The sequence below is a fragment of the Halyomorpha halys genome, unplaced genomic scaffold (assembly GCF_000696795.3).
Source record: "Halyomorpha halys isolate HHAL.00 unplaced genomic scaffold, Hhal_1.1 Scaffold889.1, whole genome shotgun sequence".
Classification (NCBI taxonomy): Eukaryota; Metazoa; Arthropoda; class Insecta; order Hemiptera; family Pentatomidae; genus Halyomorpha; species Halyomorpha halys.
Window position 1 is genome coordinate 332,905 of NW_027105736.1, and position 20,803 is coordinate 353,707.

At 31.4% G+C, this 20,803-nt stretch overlaps 1 protein-coding gene across 2 annotated transcripts in view; it reads right to left on the reverse strand.

The window, feature by feature from the left end:
* Cyp303a1 (Probable cytochrome P450 303a1) overlaps positions 1-20,803 on the reverse strand; it is a 54,768-nt gene that overhangs the window by 4,451 nt on the left and 29,514 nt on the right. For both annotated transcript variants that reach the window (XM_067053484.1, XM_014430413.3), the window contains exons 2-3: positions 9,049-9,139; positions 1,165-1,419 (exon numbers count right to left, since the gene is read on the reverse strand). In XM_067053484.1, coding sequence (XP_066909585.1) covers positions 1,165-1,419; positions 9,049-9,136 — 343 coding nt within the window. In that variant the 5' untranslated portion in view covers positions 9,137-9,139. The remainder of the gene's footprint in view (positions 1-1,164; positions 1,420-9,048; positions 9,140-20,803) is intronic.

The following is a 20,803-nucleotide window of genomic DNA, read 5'->3' on the forward strand; positions in this document are numbered from 1 at the left end:
TTAATTAAATATGTAAGTAAAATAATAGAATTAATAAGAAGTGAAATATAAAAGTTATATAAGAAAAAAGGAGTAAGTATACAAATGAGAATAATATATACATATATTTACACCATCAACTTATTCATTCATTGATAATAAACATTTGAAAACATAAAGCAGATTTTTTTTTTTTTAAAATGGTATTATTTTTCTGAACTAGAAAAATTAAGGATTTATCAAAAGATCTAAGAAATCTGATAATTTGAGTTTTATTCAAATTATTCAAAGATGATGAAAATTGTTTAATAAGAATCAACTTTGGAAGACTAATAAAATTTGTACTAAACATTTATTCTAGCATTCAATAACTATGCATATGCTAGAATTTAAAATGGTTTTAAGTAAATTTATAACAGGTATATAAAACTAAGTCCCATTTGATGGTGCAGTAAAACATACAAGATATTAGTCAAAACATAAAAATTTTATAAGAAGACAGATTCAATTCATAGTTCAGTCTTTTCCTCTTTAGATCAATATTTTTCTGTTAGCAGAGTCTGTTTTGTTTTGAAGTGGTGTCTAATTGAAACTGTCAGATTTGAATGTGGTACTTAATTGTGCTATTGGTTCTCAAGGCTTATATTAATTTATATGACATCAGAAGGGCTTGACATAACAAACGAAACAAAAACACTTGTTAGTCAGTACATAAGAATTATGCTCTTTTGTAATAATAATATTATTTGTACATTTTTGTTAAAATTGACTTTTATAACATTTGGTTTTACAAAATATTAATGCATCTAATAACTCTATTTATTTATCATTATTGATTTTTACATCTAATCACTAAGCATCTTAAATGGTCATCCTCAGACTTCCATTTTTAATGAATAACTGAATTATAATTTTTCAATAATAAACCATACTTCAAAAAGTATGAGGTTTTAAGGTGGTATCTCAATCGTCAAAGATAAATAAGAAGAGAAAATTCACTATAACATAAAAAAAAAAAATGACATGGTCAGAATTATTATTATTATCACAAAAATTATTTCACAATACAGCATTCATTTTTTTTCTCAGATTTTAAAAAAACATTGAAGCACTCTATCATTTTTAATAATTGTAGAGTTAAGAAAAAAATATATCAGAAAAAATACAGAGAAATCTATTGCTCACCCTTTCTTGTTCCCCAAGTCCTGGTTTCATAAAATGGACCCTGTGGCCTTCCATCAAATTCCTCCTTGGTGAGCATCTCCTTGATAGCTTCATAACCAAAGCAGATGACTTGGCGATCTTTGCCAACCCGCAGACCAACCACTGGTCCATATTCTTCAGCCAGATGAGCTGAAGCTAGGTACAGGTAACCTCCAAGCTTCTTCCTTAGCTGAGCTACCACAAGAGCACTTCCGACTATTGGCCACCATGTTGGTCCTGCAACATTTACCCATAATATATGAATTAGGGAACAGTTGTTTCCTAAGCACTAAGGGATTAAAACTGACAAAAGTTGTGCACACGATTCTCTGACCTACTTCCTGCTATTCAAAATCCGTAAGCTCGATCCAAACTATGAACTCATTTATAAAAAAAAACAAAAACATCAATCTAAGCTATGTGATCTGAACTATACCTTTGCATAAAAACCATATTCATAATCCTGAAAATATGCTTGTAAAATTATACGATTCAGCTATTTACCAGTCTAACCAATTTTATGCAGACATTAGTAGTCCAGCACTGAACCAATATATTCAGCAGTTTTGATTAAATTATCTAGATACATGATGGTGGAGCTCTTGACTGGTTCTAAATTACCATTCAACAATATTTGATAAATCTAGTGATAAATAGTTCACAAAAATTTGGCACTTGTAGTTCAAGCAGATTCATCTACTTTTATTGGTGGAGAAATAATGGCACATTGGTTTTATACAGTGTACAAGGATAGTCTGAAAAGTTTCCGACTGCAATGTGAAGATGGTAGCACTCTTAAATGACAGCAAGTGAATTTTGTTGTTCATCTGTTGACAGTTGCCCACCAAAGTTTCAGCCATATTGGACTGAACTATTTGGACTCATATCTCTACACTATATTACATTTAAAAGAAAATAGAGAATAATTAGAAGATAACAGATAATATAGATGATAAAGTAGTATTGGAAGAAAATGTGTAGTGTATCATAAGAAGATAAAAGCAGTGTGATAGTTTAGTAATATTAAAATTATGGAAGACCGAAGAAATACATGCACATCGTTGTATATATATATGTATTCCAGAAAGATATTTATAATATCTGTAAATGTAAATATATTTAAAAAATAAAAAAAAATTGAGAAAGATAAGGTATATGTAATTAATTAAATATGTAAGTAAAATAATAGAATTAATAAGAAGTGAAATATAAAAGTTATATAAGAAAAAAGGAGTAAGTATACAAATGAGAATAATTTAAAAAATATATTTTTTTTTTCCAATGAAAAAAATATTGTATATAAAAACATTTTTATAAAATATACAAATATAAATATAGAATAAGGTGAAAATATTGTATACACAGGTACATAATTTCTTATGTATATGTTGTATATAATACACATGAGACTTTATCTTCAATTTAATATGAGACAACAACAGTAGCTTTGTCTGCAATATAAATGACTATGACAGCTCCAGACATTGAAGCTTTAAAGACAAGTTCATGTATAGCTTTACTTCCCCATGAGAAGTTATCAAATTCAAGAACACCAGGAGTCCCATTCCAAATGTCTAGTTGGGCTGTACTAATGACTTGAACACAATTTTTCAAGATTTTTATTCCAATATCCAAACCCAATCATCCGTGGGGAATGCCAATTTCAAGTGAAGCTTCACTTACATCAGCATCTTCATCAAAACGATTTCCAATGACAAAATCTTTTTCTATTAATTTAGGCTCAATTTCTGAACCCTTCTCATCAAACAAAGAATTTCCAATTTTCATATCATTTAATACTTTTAGAAAGATTAATGCTATTCCTCCTGCAATAATCATTTTCTATTAAAAGTATATTATCAGCGATTTTTTCTCTTGGATGCCATGAAATGGTCTCTATGGGTAGTCCAGGGCTTTTAAAAAATATTTAAGTCTTTTTTTATGTATAAATCCTGCACCCCTTTATTCACAACCTTAACCCATCTTCTTTGAGCTATGGACCTAGTAAGCTGTACTAAAAGCATAATTTAACACATCGCCTAGTTTTTTAACGCATAGTTTTTTACGTGAAGCTTGGGAACATTTCTCCTTCTCCGGATCAGCTTTTACTTATTTATTTATTTTTTTCAGTATCATCTCTTTTTTCTTCCTCTTTGATGTGAAAACGTAGGTTCTCAAGAAGTATAATACTTCCATCACTAGGAGTCGCTAAAGCTTGTTTTACTTCCGGGCTCGCACAATCAAGTGGAAATAACATTTATCAGTTCAAGAGCTTCAGTGACTGTTTTTATATTGTACTTATCACCATTTTTTCTATTAGGCCTCCCTAAATGGGAAATAAGCACTATATTTTTGGGCATACTTCACTGATTCTAAAGCAGCAACAATCTTCAGATTATTTGTGATTACTCCCTCTTTCAGGGGTGCTCTCTCATCAAAATTCATTGTCCAAAGTAGGGTGATGGTTGTTAATTAGTTTAGAACTGTTTCAAGTTTTTTCTTTAGTAAAATAAAAAAATATTTCTAATAATTTAGAAAAGGCTGAAAAGGGCGTAAAACAGAACATCTGTTAACTCTGAACAAGATGAAAAACTGAAACCAGAACCTACTTGGCACAATACTTCAAAGTAGCATTCCCACATCTCAAGACCCTACCTCTTCACTTAGGACAAAATTTAACCAATACTTCAGAGACCTCTTAAATTCTTATCAGATCAACTATACTCCACTTATAGAAATCTTATTTCTAACAATTTTATTGCTCCTTGTTTTTATGGACTTCCCAAAATTCACCTGATACCCACATCCCGGTAAGCTCAGAAAATTCCTACTCCCCTCTTTAGGACAACTTACAATAATTCCTTTTACCTCCACTATCAATTATTATTCTTAACTATTCCAGATCACTCATACTTGCTTCTTTTGACAAAGAAAATTTGTTCACTAACATCACTATACACAAAACCTATCTTATAGTAGAAGCCAACTGGTCACCTATTTAATTTTTCCTCTAGCCAATATCATTTAATTTTAATTACACTGTACATTTATTTGTTTTATCTTTGTTATAGTTGTCAATCAGAAAACCATTACGGATTAATGAAAGCAAAAAACATTTAACTATTGGACCAATATTCAGAATACTACAGAATACTACATCTTTCATGGAAATAAAAGTTAGTTGAAACTGTTGTTTTTCTTTCTTCTATTTAAATTATTTTCTATTCATTTAATACTGATAATGTATTTTCCCTTATCTCTGAATTCTTAACTACCTTTTTTAAAAAGTTTGTCATGCTTAATTAAAATATGTCATGCTCGGGCTTTAAAATATTCAGTAATTAAAGCAAATTCGTTCCATGTTCTGTTATGGCTGGCGATCTTAGTGGATTAATGTTAACAAGAAAAACTATAATTTTATTTCCAAATAATTGACGCGATAAGGAAAAATGATTTATTATCTGTAGAAACAAATGGTTATTCAAAATCAAAAATTGATATAAAAAGTTGATAAACATAATTTTACGAATTTGGTTCCAACAGATTTACAGAAAAAAAAAACAGGTGGATTTTTAGTCTTTACCGCCGTGGTAAACATTCCAGCTATATTTTAGTCTTAAGTATTACGTATTATGAAGTGATATCGAGGTAGGGAGGAGGAGGGAAAGATAGTTCAAGTAATTATCTGTATGTAATTACTTAAATTTTTCTTAGATCATTATTCTGTTACTTCTATTTGTTTATTTTTCTGTTAAAATGAATTACTTATCGTTAGTTATCATGTACCTAAAGATGTTGATTACAATATTTTTAATAAAAAATACTTCACAATTAGTTATTAATATGTTATCGCAATCTTACGATATTTTCAGAATAATTATAGTATATATTCTTAAAACTGTTCTCTAATTACTTTTTGTAAGAAGTTATAATGTCAGAACTTTTCAAAGGTGGAAAGTGGCGAATCCCGAGCGCAACCGTTTGCGTGTCAGTAGTTTCTTCTTAATATTACGTAATTCTTGTGCTAAATGATAGAAATCCGCAATCGGACGTGAGAAAAGAACCAATTTTTCTAGGTAAGGGAAACTAAGAAATGTCTATAATAAGAGCCAGGAAGTCATCATGTTTAGATTGTAAAATCTAATAATCGCTATGTCGGTTTCATTTTCTAACAGACTACATTGCATAAGGATGCAAGTAAAGCAAATTACCAGACATAAGCGTAAAATTCATGTAATAAAATTTAGTTTCTATTCTCCAAGAATTGTTCAGTAGCTCTACCTCGGGCACAATAGGGTGATCATTAAAAATTTATCTGAGTCAACCTTATATTTTTTTTATGACATAGAAAAAGATTTCCTTTAAAATTTCATATTTAAAAAAAAAAGTTACATTAAAACAATGGAATGGCCTATTAATGACCAGTTTTATCAGCAAATCCAATTCCGAGAATTACGTTTTAAGGTATTAATCATTTCATAATTGAGGCGTGTAGCTTCAAAACCAGCTCCATCAACATTTTTCAGAAATGCCTTTTTTTCTATTTTCTGCATATTCCCGATATACTACGTCATACTGCCAAACGGTAAGGGCCAGAACCACCTCCTTTCCCGTGAAAATTGCGTTCAAAGTTAAGCCATTGTTGCAAAACCAGCGCCATCCAAGTTTCATTCTATTTTCTTGTTTTCTCGCCAGTTTGTTTTAGAATTCCTTTTCATATTTTCACTCTTTACAATAGGAAAGTACCCAGATTTGGAGATGATATTCAAAGTTTGAAGTGAGGTGAACTATCTTAATGACATAGGTGAAATACAAAACCTTTACAGAAGAAATATAGGAACATTTCACACGTCACCGGATTTGATACCTCTTGCTCAAACGAAACAGTGGGATGTCAACAATATTTTAAAGAAAGGTTTTGTGCCCGATTGGAAATGCTTGAATTCCTTTAAGTATTATTAAAAATGTGGTTGCTAGACGTCAAAGTTAGCTTGATGAGGATGAGAAAGGTACGTGAATATCAACGAGAATGAAAACGCGTTTAAAATATGTAGTTCCTGACTAATAATTATTCCTTCATTTTTTGTGCAATGGGTTTTTTAAATTAATTTTATCTTGAATTCAAATTCAAGTTTTTTAGTATTGTTTTTTTTCAAATTTTCATTGTTTGATTAAAATTGCCTTGAACTGGTCTTGTTTTTCTACTTCTATCTTGTGTTCACCATTTCTCTTAAAATTTCACCAAGAAAAAAATTGGTATATTTTAAAAAAAAATTAAAACTATATTTTTAATTTTTTCCAATATTTTTATTCAATATACTGCATTGAAAATGGTGGTTAATCACCCCTTTTGGTTCAAAACCAGCTCCATCCAAAATTAAAATTCCTAGATACCTAAAATTATTGAAGTATTGAAACTACCGTGAAATAACCAGGGACGTTAGTTCTTTCGATAAGAATTTTGACCAAGCTTGTTTTGCAGCTACACGCCTCAATTAATTAATGTCTAACTATTATTCAAGTTAAAGACACAAGCGACGGTGAAAAAGTAAAGGGTTTTAAGCGTTATTTAAAAGAAAATATTATTTCTAATCATTTTTAACATTTTAATGTAAATAATTAGTGCCTCGCGGACTGTTCTGTTCGTAAATGAATAAATGAGTAATTCTTTACCAATAATTTAGCCATAAGTGAGAGAATCTTAGAAGTCTAGATTAATTGATGTCTTGTATGGTACCGATACAAATATAAAAAGGAATGTTTTTTCAATATTTAAAGAAAGCTTTGAATAACATGCACCTTCTTGTTTGTTTTTTTTGCAAAACGGTGTATCTTATTGCTTGCACATAATGACATAATGCATGTAATAATAATATCATAATAAACGTTGCATATGTTGCAATGTTTGCTACAAATAAAACATAATTTATGCTGTTTAAATAAATGAAATTAAATCCGATTAAAGTCTCAAAACCACTCTTTATTTTCTTAAAAGTCCTACGTTTCGGCCAATCCGGCAATCCTCAAGGGCAATCTTAAATACAAATTTACATTCATATCAATATTTTAAAAACGTTTTGCAGGCTATTCTTCCCAAGTCATCAATTTCAGTCAAAATTACCCTATTTAGTCACTCACATTAATAGTAAAACTTTTAATTACAAATAAATTTAATCTTATTATCACAAAAATATTCATAGATAAATATTTAGATCAAAAGTGATAATACGTTACAAATTATTGGTGTGAATGTAAATGTGTATTTAAGATTGTCCTTGAAGATGGCAGAATTGGCCGAAACATTAGACTTTTTAAGAAATAAAAAATGTTTTGAGACTTAAATTGGATACAATTTAATTTATTTAAACAATTATAACCAATCTCAAGAAACTGAAAAGATAATAAAAAATGTATAATAGCATAAATACTATATTTTATTTATATTCCTGTTACGTGTAGCTCGCAGCCAACGTTTTTCTCTGTTTCTCGTCTTCTTCTGCCTCGAACCGAGATTGCCTTAGTTCTCTTCTCTTCTTCTTCTGGGCGGCACCTCCCTTAGTCGTAATGATGCCTGACAGAGCCTACCGTTTCCTACCATCCGTTAGTGACATTACTATACATACTTATCTTAGTGGCAGTTCCTGGATAATATGGATAAATTCATATGAATAAAATAATGATGGTAAAATGACTTTATAAACACTTAAATATTTCCGTAAATCTTCATAGTAGCTATGTAAAATGTAAAAAACACGACGTAAATTCTCATCATTAGTAGTGGCGCCTACAGTTGTACAGTTCCACTGCTCTATTTTTAGCTCTTTTTTATGAACATAACTATTTGAAATAAATGAAGCTTTGTAAAATAACTTACTTATTTTATCTGGACTACCGGAATGGAACCATTATCACCTCCAGGCGCCTTTCACTGCACTTCCCAGCCAAGTTCAGGTGGTTTATTGCTCAAGCAATGAAGGTTCATTCCTTCAGAATGAAGTCGTTCCATTCCTTCTGATTTACCCACTCGAAAATTAATACTTTCAATTACTATCTACTGCTACTTTTTTTTTCTATCAGCCTGTAGAGATCACGAATTATATAACATTACTACATTCAAATGACTCAGTATGAACCTTCTACCTTCCCTGTGGACACCCTTACTACAGGTATTCATTATTTGTTTCAAATGAAAGTTAGTATAATTGCTCATATAATAATCCTTAAGGTTCTGAAGTGAAAAAAAAATCTTGTGCCTTTCCAGCAATACCGGGAACTCTTAGAGGATTTATTAGAACTACACTATTTGAGTTTTTTAGAGGATTTATGTTTTCACATGTGCCCAAAGGGATTAGAAGTGTCTCATTCCTTCTTTAGCTTGGATTGTCTTTGATCTTGTAAATACAACTCTTGGATCTTGTTAATACAACTCTTTGATCTTGTAAGTACAACTGTTGAACTTCCTTTAAGAAATTTTCTTTGCAGTGGGGTAAAGCATTGCGATCTCGTCGAAGACAGGCCGAAACATCCCATCCTAACACTTCTGAGGTTGAACTTTCGGAAACTTCTTATTCGAAACAAAGAAATTATCATGAATTCCAAAATTGCAAAAATGATGTGTAGAATCTTCTAAAAATTCTTTTTCGATAATTGATACTATGTAAACTAAATAAAAATCTAGGCGATATTTACTTACAACTACATCAAATAAAATAAATCTATTCCGGGTATTAAAAGTTTTTTCCCTTACTATTGCTAACTTTAATAAACATCTTTTGTTCTCAAAAATAAATGTAAATTCAATTTTCAAAACATTTTTATTCTAGTAATGGTAAAACAATATTGTACATAATACTGCCAAAAGCTTACCTGGCGGGAAATTTTCAGGTTTCTTTGTGTCCAAGTAAATTAGAAGACCAAGACAAATTAGAAACAATATGAATGCCAGCCACCACATCACCTATAAAATACACAAATCGTTAAATAAATTTTCACACATTCGTAAAGCAATGTGAAATATATATGTATATATATATATAAGTTATAATACGGCAAGGCGTATTGTCCGCCTTAATACTCCCTACCCATGTAAATAAACACCAAGAATGTATATAAGGAGCATTGAGAGAGCAAATAAAACAGGGTTATTCCTATAATATTGCGTACCGTTATTCTGCCCAACTTCCTACTTTTTTTTAATATTATTCCTCCGACAACGCATAAGTTATATATATATAATTTAATCTTAAACCTTAAAAAAAGTCGAATTTAAACATATAATTTGCTTGATATAATGAAAACTCAAACAGTGGCCGGAAATATAACATCATTGTTAACCGAAAGCATACTCTAACCATTTACTGTAATTGTGTATTCAATAACCATTACCTTTTGGCTGGAAATATATATAGGTTAATAACTGTTATCGATATTTTCTTTATTTTTATTCTTGTCGATCGAACATTCATTGAAATTATATAATTTTTTGCAACGACTTAGTATACAAAGAAAATAAACCGAAATGAATGAAGTTATTAAATAGCCTCTTCCTCTTGTCCCACTTCGCGTCTTCCTCCAAACAGTATCAATGCTTCAATATTTAAAGGAATCTTGGGTTGATTGTTGTATTCCACATAGTTTTGGAGGATCTTGTCAAGGTAAAGTGGTAAAGGGAGTTTTCATGGATATTGTATTTTTCAAAAGACTTTGACCTTAACAGAACTAAGAGATACATATTTGCTTTTTGCAAGATAAAATTAACGTCATTTATTTTAATTATTAGCATATAATCTTGACAATCCGCAACTCAGGCTTTGTAAACGAATCCAAGACTTAAAAAATATTGAATAAAAGTCCTTTACAAAATAAAAATGATCCTCGATTTTGAGGAAATTAAAATACTAGGAAATGTTAAGAACATAAAAAAAAATAAATGAACAATAGGGATTATTTATATAACTAAAATGACAAGAAAGTGATATAAAAATGGTGAAAATTTATGAAAAAGGACTGCTAACCGCATAGATCAGAATAACTTCCTCATCATTTCCACTGAACTGTTACATTTTCGACTCAACAAACTCTTCGATCAATTATGATAGAATAATAACACTAATTTAACTAGAAAAAACACTGAATAAAATTGTTCCTTGATGTCTAAAACGCAATAATCTTCAATTCCGAAGACATTAATGATTTTAAATTACTGCATAAATAAAAACTTCCCTAACTTTGGTAATGGGTAGCCAAAAAAAAAAAAAAACAACGAAATAATACAAGTTTTTGATAAATATGAGTATAGTAGCCATAAAAATTAACTTAAAGCTTAATAAATAAGTGTAACACTGATACAATATATTGTTGTGAAAGTAATTTAAAACTATACCAATCTATCAAAATAATACTTTTACTTTCAAAGCCCCCTCATTGTACCATAGTCACCCCAAATGTGCTATAGACACTCCACATTGCGGTATGTGAAGAATTAATTTCAAAATTAATTCTAAAATAATAATTATAAAAAAAATCTCCCAATTTCATATTCATGCTATTTTTAAAATTAAATATTTCTTAATATTTTTCACTTTTATTTTTGTTGATGACTTGGGAGCATTAATCACTACCATAATCACACCTAGACAATGACACATTTCACCTGGAATTAGTACACATACTAAAGATATCGATTAACCTCAATGAGGTGAGTGTGTGTCGTTTGTCAATGTATCGCCGATGGCAATCAGGAACCTCTTCCTAACTATCCGATGTAACGATATCACCGCCCGATCCCATGGGCATTGTCTCCTTTCAGATGTAGAAAGTGCAGCATTGTAATCGATAATAAGTCAATAATAATCGATTTTAGATGATAGATTAGTCATTTATTGATAAGTCTTGGTACAAGTTGCGTACGCCATGTCAGTAACCTCCCAATAAAGATGTCTACAACAGTAGATATGAATCTGTTAGGTATTATGCAATCTACCTAGAAAATCGTGTCATGGGTTACAGCACAAGCTTAGTATGTAATATTCCATTACACCTTTCTCTTAATAATAATTTCAATTTTGGATAGTTAAAACTTAATCACTGGAAAGAAATAACCCACTATCGCAATTTTTTTATGTCTTCAATAACATGTTTTCTGGGTGCTTGCAAACCTCCGGGTTTTAGTTTCATTTTGAAAGAAAGGTGAAACCATTCTATCAACGCTGACTTGAGAAAGTAAACTTTAAACGCTTACTGCGAGGTAGTGAAATAGAGCGCTACGGAGTGTGGTTACCAGGCACGTATTAGTTATTTGGATAGTAGATCAGTGAATGTACTCAAACCAATAGAAATTTAATTTTAAAAATACCGAACTCTTATTTGAATTGTTGGGGTCGATATTTTTTGGATTAACGATTGTAGATTTTTAATTTATATAATTATTTCTAATATTAAAAAAAAATTAATGTACCACTACAACCCATAAAGGATTAGGGGTGCAGTACTTTGTAAGGAAGTAATGCTACCAGACCAACAATTGTGCAAGGAGGTGATTTGGTCAGAATCACGCTCTACCGCCAGATTCTTAACCAATAAAGGGTACCCACATTATTAGGTTGGGTGGAACCCGGAGGGCTTCCGAACCCAAAGAGATGACTCATGACTACAGTGAAACAGAAAAATCATCTACCACAGCCGGATTCGAACCCGGGTCCTTGGAGTTTGTAGTATAATGCCTTACCAATGAGCTACCTACTGATATATTTAATAGATGCAGAAATATATTAAAAAAAAAAATAGTAGCTGAGCTCTTTCACTAATGTTCAATCTCATCCTCATTATTCTTTGGAAAACACGTTTTTTTGTTTTTGTTGTTTTTTTCTTAACTCCTGGAGCAATAATAAAATAAGCATAATACAAATATATATAATAGAAAATGTGGGAAAAGCCCTCACAATCCCTCACGATAGCCGAGCGTTCTAAACCATAGACCTCTGGCACATACATAATATGGAAAACACGTGAAAAATGATTTTTCTTAAATGCTTACAAACAACGAACAAAATAGCGAGAGAGGTGAAAAAGTTGAGACAAGAGACTTCTATAACACTTAGTCAAATCATTGTTAGAACCGGCATTAGGGTTACAATCTCTTCTGACGCCGGACAATCTTTCTAGCAATGTTTTCTTGAAGGGCATCGGTTACCGTATTTTCAATATCACATAAAACAGTCAGATTACTATTTTTTTTGTCGGTCTAGTAGCAAATTATTAGTAAGATAAATCAAATATAAATCCTTATGTAAATATTTAAAGGAGTTTTTTCTTCTCAGCTTAAGATAATTTATAGATCCGTTCACATTCAAATTTCTAATACTTACTCAACCTGTGGCTGAAAGGGTATGCAAAACTATATAAAATGTAACGTTCGTTACCAATCTTCCCTCTACGTCACAATCCCTGATGAAGATCTGAAACTCAGGTCGAAACGGCGGCATAAAATAAATAAATATGGTTTTGTTTATTTATGTTGTTCTTTGCTGACCGCACCCCCCGACAAACTTCTTCAAGTATATAAAATGTATAATTTTGGATAAAAAACACCACCACTTTCATGCCATTAAAAAAATAAATAAATAAAAATTAAAAAAACCTCAAATATAGTGGGAATAACTATAAAAGGAAAACCAGGGAACGTTGGTGCAGTGGCTTTTGTTTTATGCAACTGTGAGAAAACTCCGTGAATCGTACTGAATGGTGCTTACACATTCCTCCTCTGCCACTCCATTTCGCTGACTGAGGTCCGTCAGGAATGGTAACAGTTATCCGATATTTTATTTTTCTTTGCAAAAACGGAATAATAAAACAGGTAAATAATGAATTGAGGCAAAGCTCAAAGTATACTATTATTGTCGTAACTGAACTGAATTTCGTTAGTTTCTCCTATAACTGTAGAACTATTTAAAACATGGTAATAGTTTAAATAGTTAAAACAGGTCGATCCACAAGCATCGTCCTCAAAGGCTGTTTCCATAATATCACTTTTTTATGTTAGTGGGATTTCAAACCCGTTTAATTTATTTGGAACATTGGTACGTTCCAAGAAAAGGAAATAACTCGATTAAAAGTAAAATTATAATCTCCTATATCTAATGAAGATCAGTGAAAGAAAGAAATTGGAAAAAACAGAAAAAGAAATAGGTCTACGGAAAAAAAAAAAAAAAAAAAACGACAACAAAAAATGCAATGAAAGGCTATTTCTTTTGTGGCCGGAAGACAGACCGGAAGTAGTTGTCAGAAGTGCAGAAGGGTGTTTTTTTTTTACTAGGGGCATTTTTTGCAAAAACATCAGTAGTTAAACAAAAAAAAGGAAAATAGATCGAACAAGTTAGTTACCAATACCATCTTATAGGGTTCAGCATCACGAATCTGCTTACAGATCCGATTTAGTAAACAAAAAAAAACCGATTTCACAAAATGAAAGGAGTGTTTAATGCAGCTGCTCCTGGAAAATGAAGGAGAGAATTGTCTCATCGGGATGATTTCAATGCTTTTACGTTTCATAAGCAGCATCCCACACACTGAGTTAACGGATCATCTAGTTTTGAATAGTGGCGGTCATTATTATTATTATATGGGCAACAGATCATGGAGGTCTAAGGCCTCGCTGTAGTAACTAATATATCACGCGTTTCTTGACGTTGATTTTTTCGTAGGGTGAGTTCGTCACTCCCACGCCTATTTCTTTGTAAGTGCCACCCATTGGCTAACGGGCCTCACAAATGCTCATGGAGAGGTTGTGAGTGAATTTGCATTATATTATGCTTGAAAAAAGCCCAGGTGTGACCGGGATTCGATCTGACAACTTGTGGGTTGAAAGACTGGAGCGATACCACGCTGCTACCGCTGCCTCCTTAATAGTGACGGTTACCCTGTGCAAATCGTTATTGTTCGTTTCATTTATTATTTTTCATACTCCTTCTTTAGTAAATAATCGTTAAATTAATATAAGTTCTAAGTTATGATTCAAACCTAACTATCATAAATCTATTATAATTATATAATTGTAATATTGTTTTGTGATAGATCAGCGGGGATTTTGTGCAAACCCCAATCATTTTATCTCTCTACAGCCAGAGATTACAATTTGGCACCACTCCTTCAAGAAAAAAAATGGTACTTAGAGAATAAATATATAATAAAAAAAGTTTGTTATATTTTTCTAACAATTTGTTTCCAAATTATCATTTGTAATTTTTTTTAATAACGCGTTTTTTGCCAATAACACATCAAATTCGCCGTGCACGGTTCGCAGCATTTCTCCAGTACTTCTTGGGCCGATATTTTGATCATGTACCAAAGTCGAAAAAACCTTCCATGACCAAACACTGAATTAAGCAACCTCTTCCGAAAACTCCCATGGAACCATTACCTAAGACAATGGGCCTTCCGCAGCAAACGAAGAAGCACCTCTTGATAAGTGAAAGAGATGGTCCGGAGAGAAAGCTGATGCTCAAGGATACATCTTTTCTACTCTAGGAAGCACATCCACCGATGACCTTTACGTAAGCGGCCCGGTAATACTTCGCCTCTTGATAACTCAGGACGTGGGCAGCCCAGGTATTCGAAATATGACTAAATTTCGTGAAATAATTCTTAATAAAACGTAAAATAAGCAAACAAGTAACTTGACTAATAAATTTGAAAGTTACTTCGCGGTATACTTGGAAAAAACATTTTTGCGACACTCTTTTCAAACTAAAAAAATTTAATTTTAAGCCGTTTTTCCATTTCCGACGATTTTTAAATATTTCTCGATTAAATTATCTGAAGTCTTCTCTTCTCGTTTCAAGTAAATATTTCAAAAGTGATATAGGACCGCCGATCACTGGGAATCGCAGTGGGTCGGGTCTAGCAGGGAACGATTTATTTTAAATCGTACCAATTTTGATTGATCGCACCTCAATTAATATAAAATAGTTTAGATTAATATGTATATGGATATCATTAAACTTTGTAAATACTAAAAATTTAAATAAAATGACCTCCAGGGAGCGACGGACCTGTATCACTTTTGAAATATTGGCTTAAAACGGGAAGAGGAGACTTTAAGATAGATAAATATTTAAAAAGCGCTTGAAATTGGAAAACGACATAAAACTATCCACTCCCGCCCTCCGTGGTAGCCTTACTTATCTGAATTTTCAAACAGACGATTAAGGCGAGTAGGTTGGTTGATGTACGGCACGTCACATTCTCATCAGAGGAAACCATAAAAAAAGGCTATTCTTCCCGGTCGGACCCGCTCCACTAATACCCCTTTTTTTCGAACCTCTTTATTTTTCATATGGTTACAGAATACATAATAATATAATGCAATACATTATACATATTTGCATTATATACAATTAACATTCTCTAACCACTAACACCCCCAGGGAGCGACGGTTCTATATTACTTTTGAAATATTTGCTTAAAACGGGAAGAGAAGACTTTAAGACGCCTGAATTTAGAAAATAGTGTGAATTATCCTTAAAGCGGTTGAGTGTGTAGGAAAATAAGAACAAAATTAAATTTTTAACTTTCTTTTTCTAGTATTTTATATGGCACTCCTTGCATATACGCTTAGGCCACTCTACGTTGGGAACCGCTGTCAAACATTACATTACTTGCGTTAGGCCTGGGATGTCCTTTAGTATTTTTCTTTCTCCTCTTATTATTCACTCTTAAACATGTCTCAAACGTTTATTGCTGCGTTGCTTCCTCTACTTCTCGAAGTATAAGGTGTAATCTTAAAGTTGTTTAATTTCTATCTGTGATTAAGAAGCTATTATCAGCATTAATTAGTAATTTATTTAGTTCTTATTTCCCAAAATGTGAGTGCAGACTACTTTGCAACATAAATTGGGGTAATATACTCCAGTAAACGTGCCCTTATTTAAAAACTATTGCCTAAAGAAGCCAAATAATCAATTTCGACGTTTCTATGTAGAGCTTATTGTTAATTTTTGAGAAAATAAATTAAGATATATAACATTCATTAAATTTAGTGTGACATAGTAAAGTGAAATTTTCTTACTATGGTTTCATGGTCTTTCACGAGTTGCTTTAATCATTAGGAAAAAAGAGCTCGTTTTAGAGATTTCCGACAGTTATATTAAATTATGCCATCATTTTTATTCTCTGTCAATAGTTTTGTTTTTCTTAGCAATTAGCATTTGTTTCATTCACGGTCTAGTAAATAAAAATCATTCAAACTGTAAAATATTCACTGAATCCATCAATAATCACTTAGACCACTTTTATATACTTAATGTTAGACAGATAAATTCAAAGATAGCATTTATTAGCAAATAATTTCTGTACAGGGTTACTCTCTTAGGCTTTTGTGAATATTTATCTTAATTTTCAAAGATAAAAAAAATTATTTGATATAATTGATTTTTTTTCTTTTTTTTTAGCTAGACAAAAAACAAAATTAAATTTTAAAATATATATATTAAAAAAACGGAGGAATTAACGATTGGTTTCCTGGAAAGAACTTTCTCAAATGTAAAATTATATTTCATGTGTTTTCGAGGAGTGCTGAATCAAAAAAAAAACTTATATTAATTTTTTGATCAGAAAAGAACAAATTTGCAAAGCAGTAATAAAATTGGTAAGATACTCAACACTATTTTTTAAGTGCGATCATTTAAATCTTAGTGCCAATATAAGGAATTAGACCCCTTTTGATGACGACGAAATATACCAAGTTTTAAATCTCCAGTTGAAGTCTTTATAAAGCAACCGATTTTTAATCGCGCTTTTGACCCACTGTGCGTCGTCACTTGGCATCCAGCACCCATAGATATAAAAATCTTTTTTTTTTGTGTGTGTGTGTGTTATTTTAACTAACATATTTACAAATTTCGGGCTTTCCGAAAGAGGTCGCTTCCTCCAAAGGAGCAGGAAGTAAACTTTACTTCCGTTATGCAATAGGGAACACGATAACCACGGGAAAACACTGACGCATTCGAGAACCTGTTTCATCCAGAAAGACTTTCATTAACAGGGAACAGTTTTGTATAAACGAAATCGTTATAGTTATTACAAATTGATAAATTTATGTCTTGCTAGCGTTTTTTCTTAGAGTAATTTAAATGAATAAACCTCTTACAAGTTATATAAAATAACTGATTTTCTTCTTGTTAACTAAATAATTATCCAAATTAAAAATGTTTAAACAATTCCGTCAAGATTTCTCAATCTAGTGGAGACTTGGGTGGTATTCCCGGAAATTTGCCCTTTTTTCAAAACATTTTTGGATAACTGAACCCTCAAAATTATGTCAGAAGTTATTTGTTCTATAATAAAAACTAAGTATAAATAAACTTTTTAAGTAATGTTTTGCCGCCATTCTCACTGTTTGAAATTAACTTAAAAATCTCAATTTTTTTAACTTTCCGTGTTTTCAAATTATTGGAGTTACGAAACTTCCCTAGCTTTCTTCCCTTCTACGATCATCATCCTGCATAAAAACAGACTCTGTAATAAATTGAGTAAATACTGCAGTTGAAAGCTTTATATTGCGCTCAGAGAGGCTTAATAAAACATTGAGATCTCTACTTATAAGGATATTCATGTTTTTACTGTCCAAGAATTACTTTCATTCCACTCTTACGTTACTGTTATACCCAGGATGACTCTGGTCTTAGTAAACTCTTGAACGTCTAGAAATTGAAAGAGTTATGCGGTAACGTGCAAAGTTGGATTTTCAGCCAGTAGTTGATACTGTGGCTTTACTAATATGTACATACGAATAACAAAGAATGGGTAAGATGGTTTTTTATTATTCAACCAGGAGCTCTTTTTTGTATGAATAATAAATGTTGCTACCGGAGTACTAGTTGTATAGGGAACGAACTTGAAGACAACATAGCATTCTGGCCCAATAACCCGTAGCCTCCACCTTCCCTGCTTTCTCCTGGCACACACGAGGACTAGCCCCTTTACGTAACAGCAGTCGGTTAATGGTCTTTCTTACCGCTGGCACGTAATACCTATAACTGCCTCATGGAATACCGTCTTTGTCTGGCATAGTACCAAGTTAGCATCTGTTTGATGAACAAAAAATCTTTTTAAAATTTAATTTTTAAATGTAATAGGAAATTTTCTGAATTAAAGAATTATGAACCATTTTATTACTATAATACATAAAAAAAAACAATTGTTGCGTGAAGGCTCCCGGATTTTTATTAAAAATTAGTCAAATTAAAACATCATAATTCATTTGATACTCAGTCCTAAATCTTAATCATTATAATAAACTGAATACTAATAATTCTTAAAACAACTAGAAGGAATTCTATAAAAAAATTGATAATTTCAACAATTACATATTTTTTTCAATATTCACAGACAAACTATTATTTTAGGCTGCTGTACCCATAATAATGAAGAGTCTGTTTGCATTCGATTAATTTTAATAAATCATACATAGCTAGGTATTTAAAATTGAGTTTGCACAATATTGTGACATGCGGGGTAGTACATCTAAGTGAACATTTAATAAACGACTTACTACGAGGGAAAGTGTACTTTGATTAAATTTTTATGAAATTCTCAATAATTAAAAATTTAATGTTACTGCTTCCAAAATGTTAAGATTTTAATCAGTTTTGAGTTATTTCCTTAGAAAGTGAAAGAAATTATGTCAAAGCCATTTGTGGCACCCCGCTTACGATTTTGCAACCCTCTAATTTGTAAACGATTTGAAAATGTATAAGTTATAGGAAAATACTGTATCTACTTCTATCTATCGATGATGAGATGTTCCTTTTGAATGTAAAAATAGTTAAGTCCGTCGATCTTCGATGATTCTGTACTGTCCAGGCACTATCTTCCCAACCAAAATTTTTAGACTGTCTTTACTGAGCAGAAATTATAAAACCATTTCTTCGAGCAATGGTCAGATACTTCCGTATTTTCAAAAATGATGGTCATTATTTGGACAGATAGGTCACGATATTACGATGAAAATGTGACTGTCCAGAATATTTTCGTTATGGAACTGTCCTTTTTTTTTTTTTCGAATTTTCTCGGTCGCAGCTATATTTTTGTAATTTTGCTTTTTCGCCTTTCTATCCAGACAACTTGGAAGGTCCAAGTCGACTGGAACGTGGATGCCCGAACTATTTCTTGGCCTCATTGTTAAAGTCTACTTAAACCATTTTTTCTTATTCCTCAGTACTTGTACATTGCGCGAAGAAATTTCCATTTCTTTAACAACCTTTAGGAAAGCGTTTAAATAAGAAAATATATTTTAGAAAATCCCGTATTTCACCACAACGCTGTGGTGTCTACTCGAGGGCAGAAACTAGATGGGATAGTGATAATCCTTGATTTGAAATATTAAAATTGAAAGACAATGGGTCAACTATAGGTAAATTATATAATTGATAAAATAATAAGCTTTTAGGTTATAGCTATTCTTACAAAAATTAATCATGTATTTGTTTAATACATTAGTGTCTATCAAACGTTTAGCGAAAACTAGGTGTTTTTTTTTTTATTTCCTTACTTTTCTATAGAAATACTTTGCAGAGCTTCTTTCTTGTTTGTTTGTTTTCTTCATTTTCAAAATAGTTATTGTTTGAATTAGCATTGAATTTCAATAAAAGTATTTGTGATAGCATCCCTCATTTTTTCTCATTTATTGTTGAACTTTTACATTTGTGAAAACCCGAACTTAAAACTTCATTTTTCTGTGAGAATGTCCTTTTTATTAATAATCAAGGTAAAGTTCGATACGCAAATGATTAATGTTAATTCCATTTTATGTCAGTCGCATTAGAAGAGTGTTAATTCCGCAGATTTAAAAATCTAAAACCTTCAAGCAACTATAAGAATTTTGTTTTGTCCTTTACTTATATTCAATTTCGCCGTTCAAAGGGACAAACATTGCTGTCAGAAGGAAGCCGTCATAGTAAATATTAATTACATAAGCGAGCACATAAAAACGGTAAAGCCTATAAACAATTCGCAACAACGGTAATAATCAACAACTGTTTAAACTCTAATCAGTCATAACCTATGGATCCTAGCCGATTGGTTAGTGAACCATTGTTCGCAACAACGTTAGGCTGAGCGATCCTCTACAGGATATTTACAGCTGGTATAATTATCTACAAGACAAGACATAACATCTGGCCAATGATTGCCAAGGCTTAATATACATAAAAGCATAACTGATGCAAAAGAAAAGACAATATATAAAGTTTTTTACACCGGTAGTAATCTTTCCAAATACACATCAGTAACACTAGCGAATCCAGTAAGGCACGATTCCTGGGATTTCGGTGAATTTTATTTTTAAAACTTCTGGAATTTTGGAAAGAAATAATTGAATTTCAATTGATTAATGTAGATTTTAAAACCTGAATATAGTATAATATTATATATATAAATGTTTTAAATTTTCTTGGGGTAAGAGACAGGGATATATTGACAATCCATTACTTAGGTAGATGGAATTCATCTGGTGTACAGGTTTATTTCTGTTTCAATTTATTTTCCTACAGATATTTTTAATTTGAACTTCTCTACGTAAACAAAATCTTATTCCACCAATTATCACTTCGTAAAGGGAATATG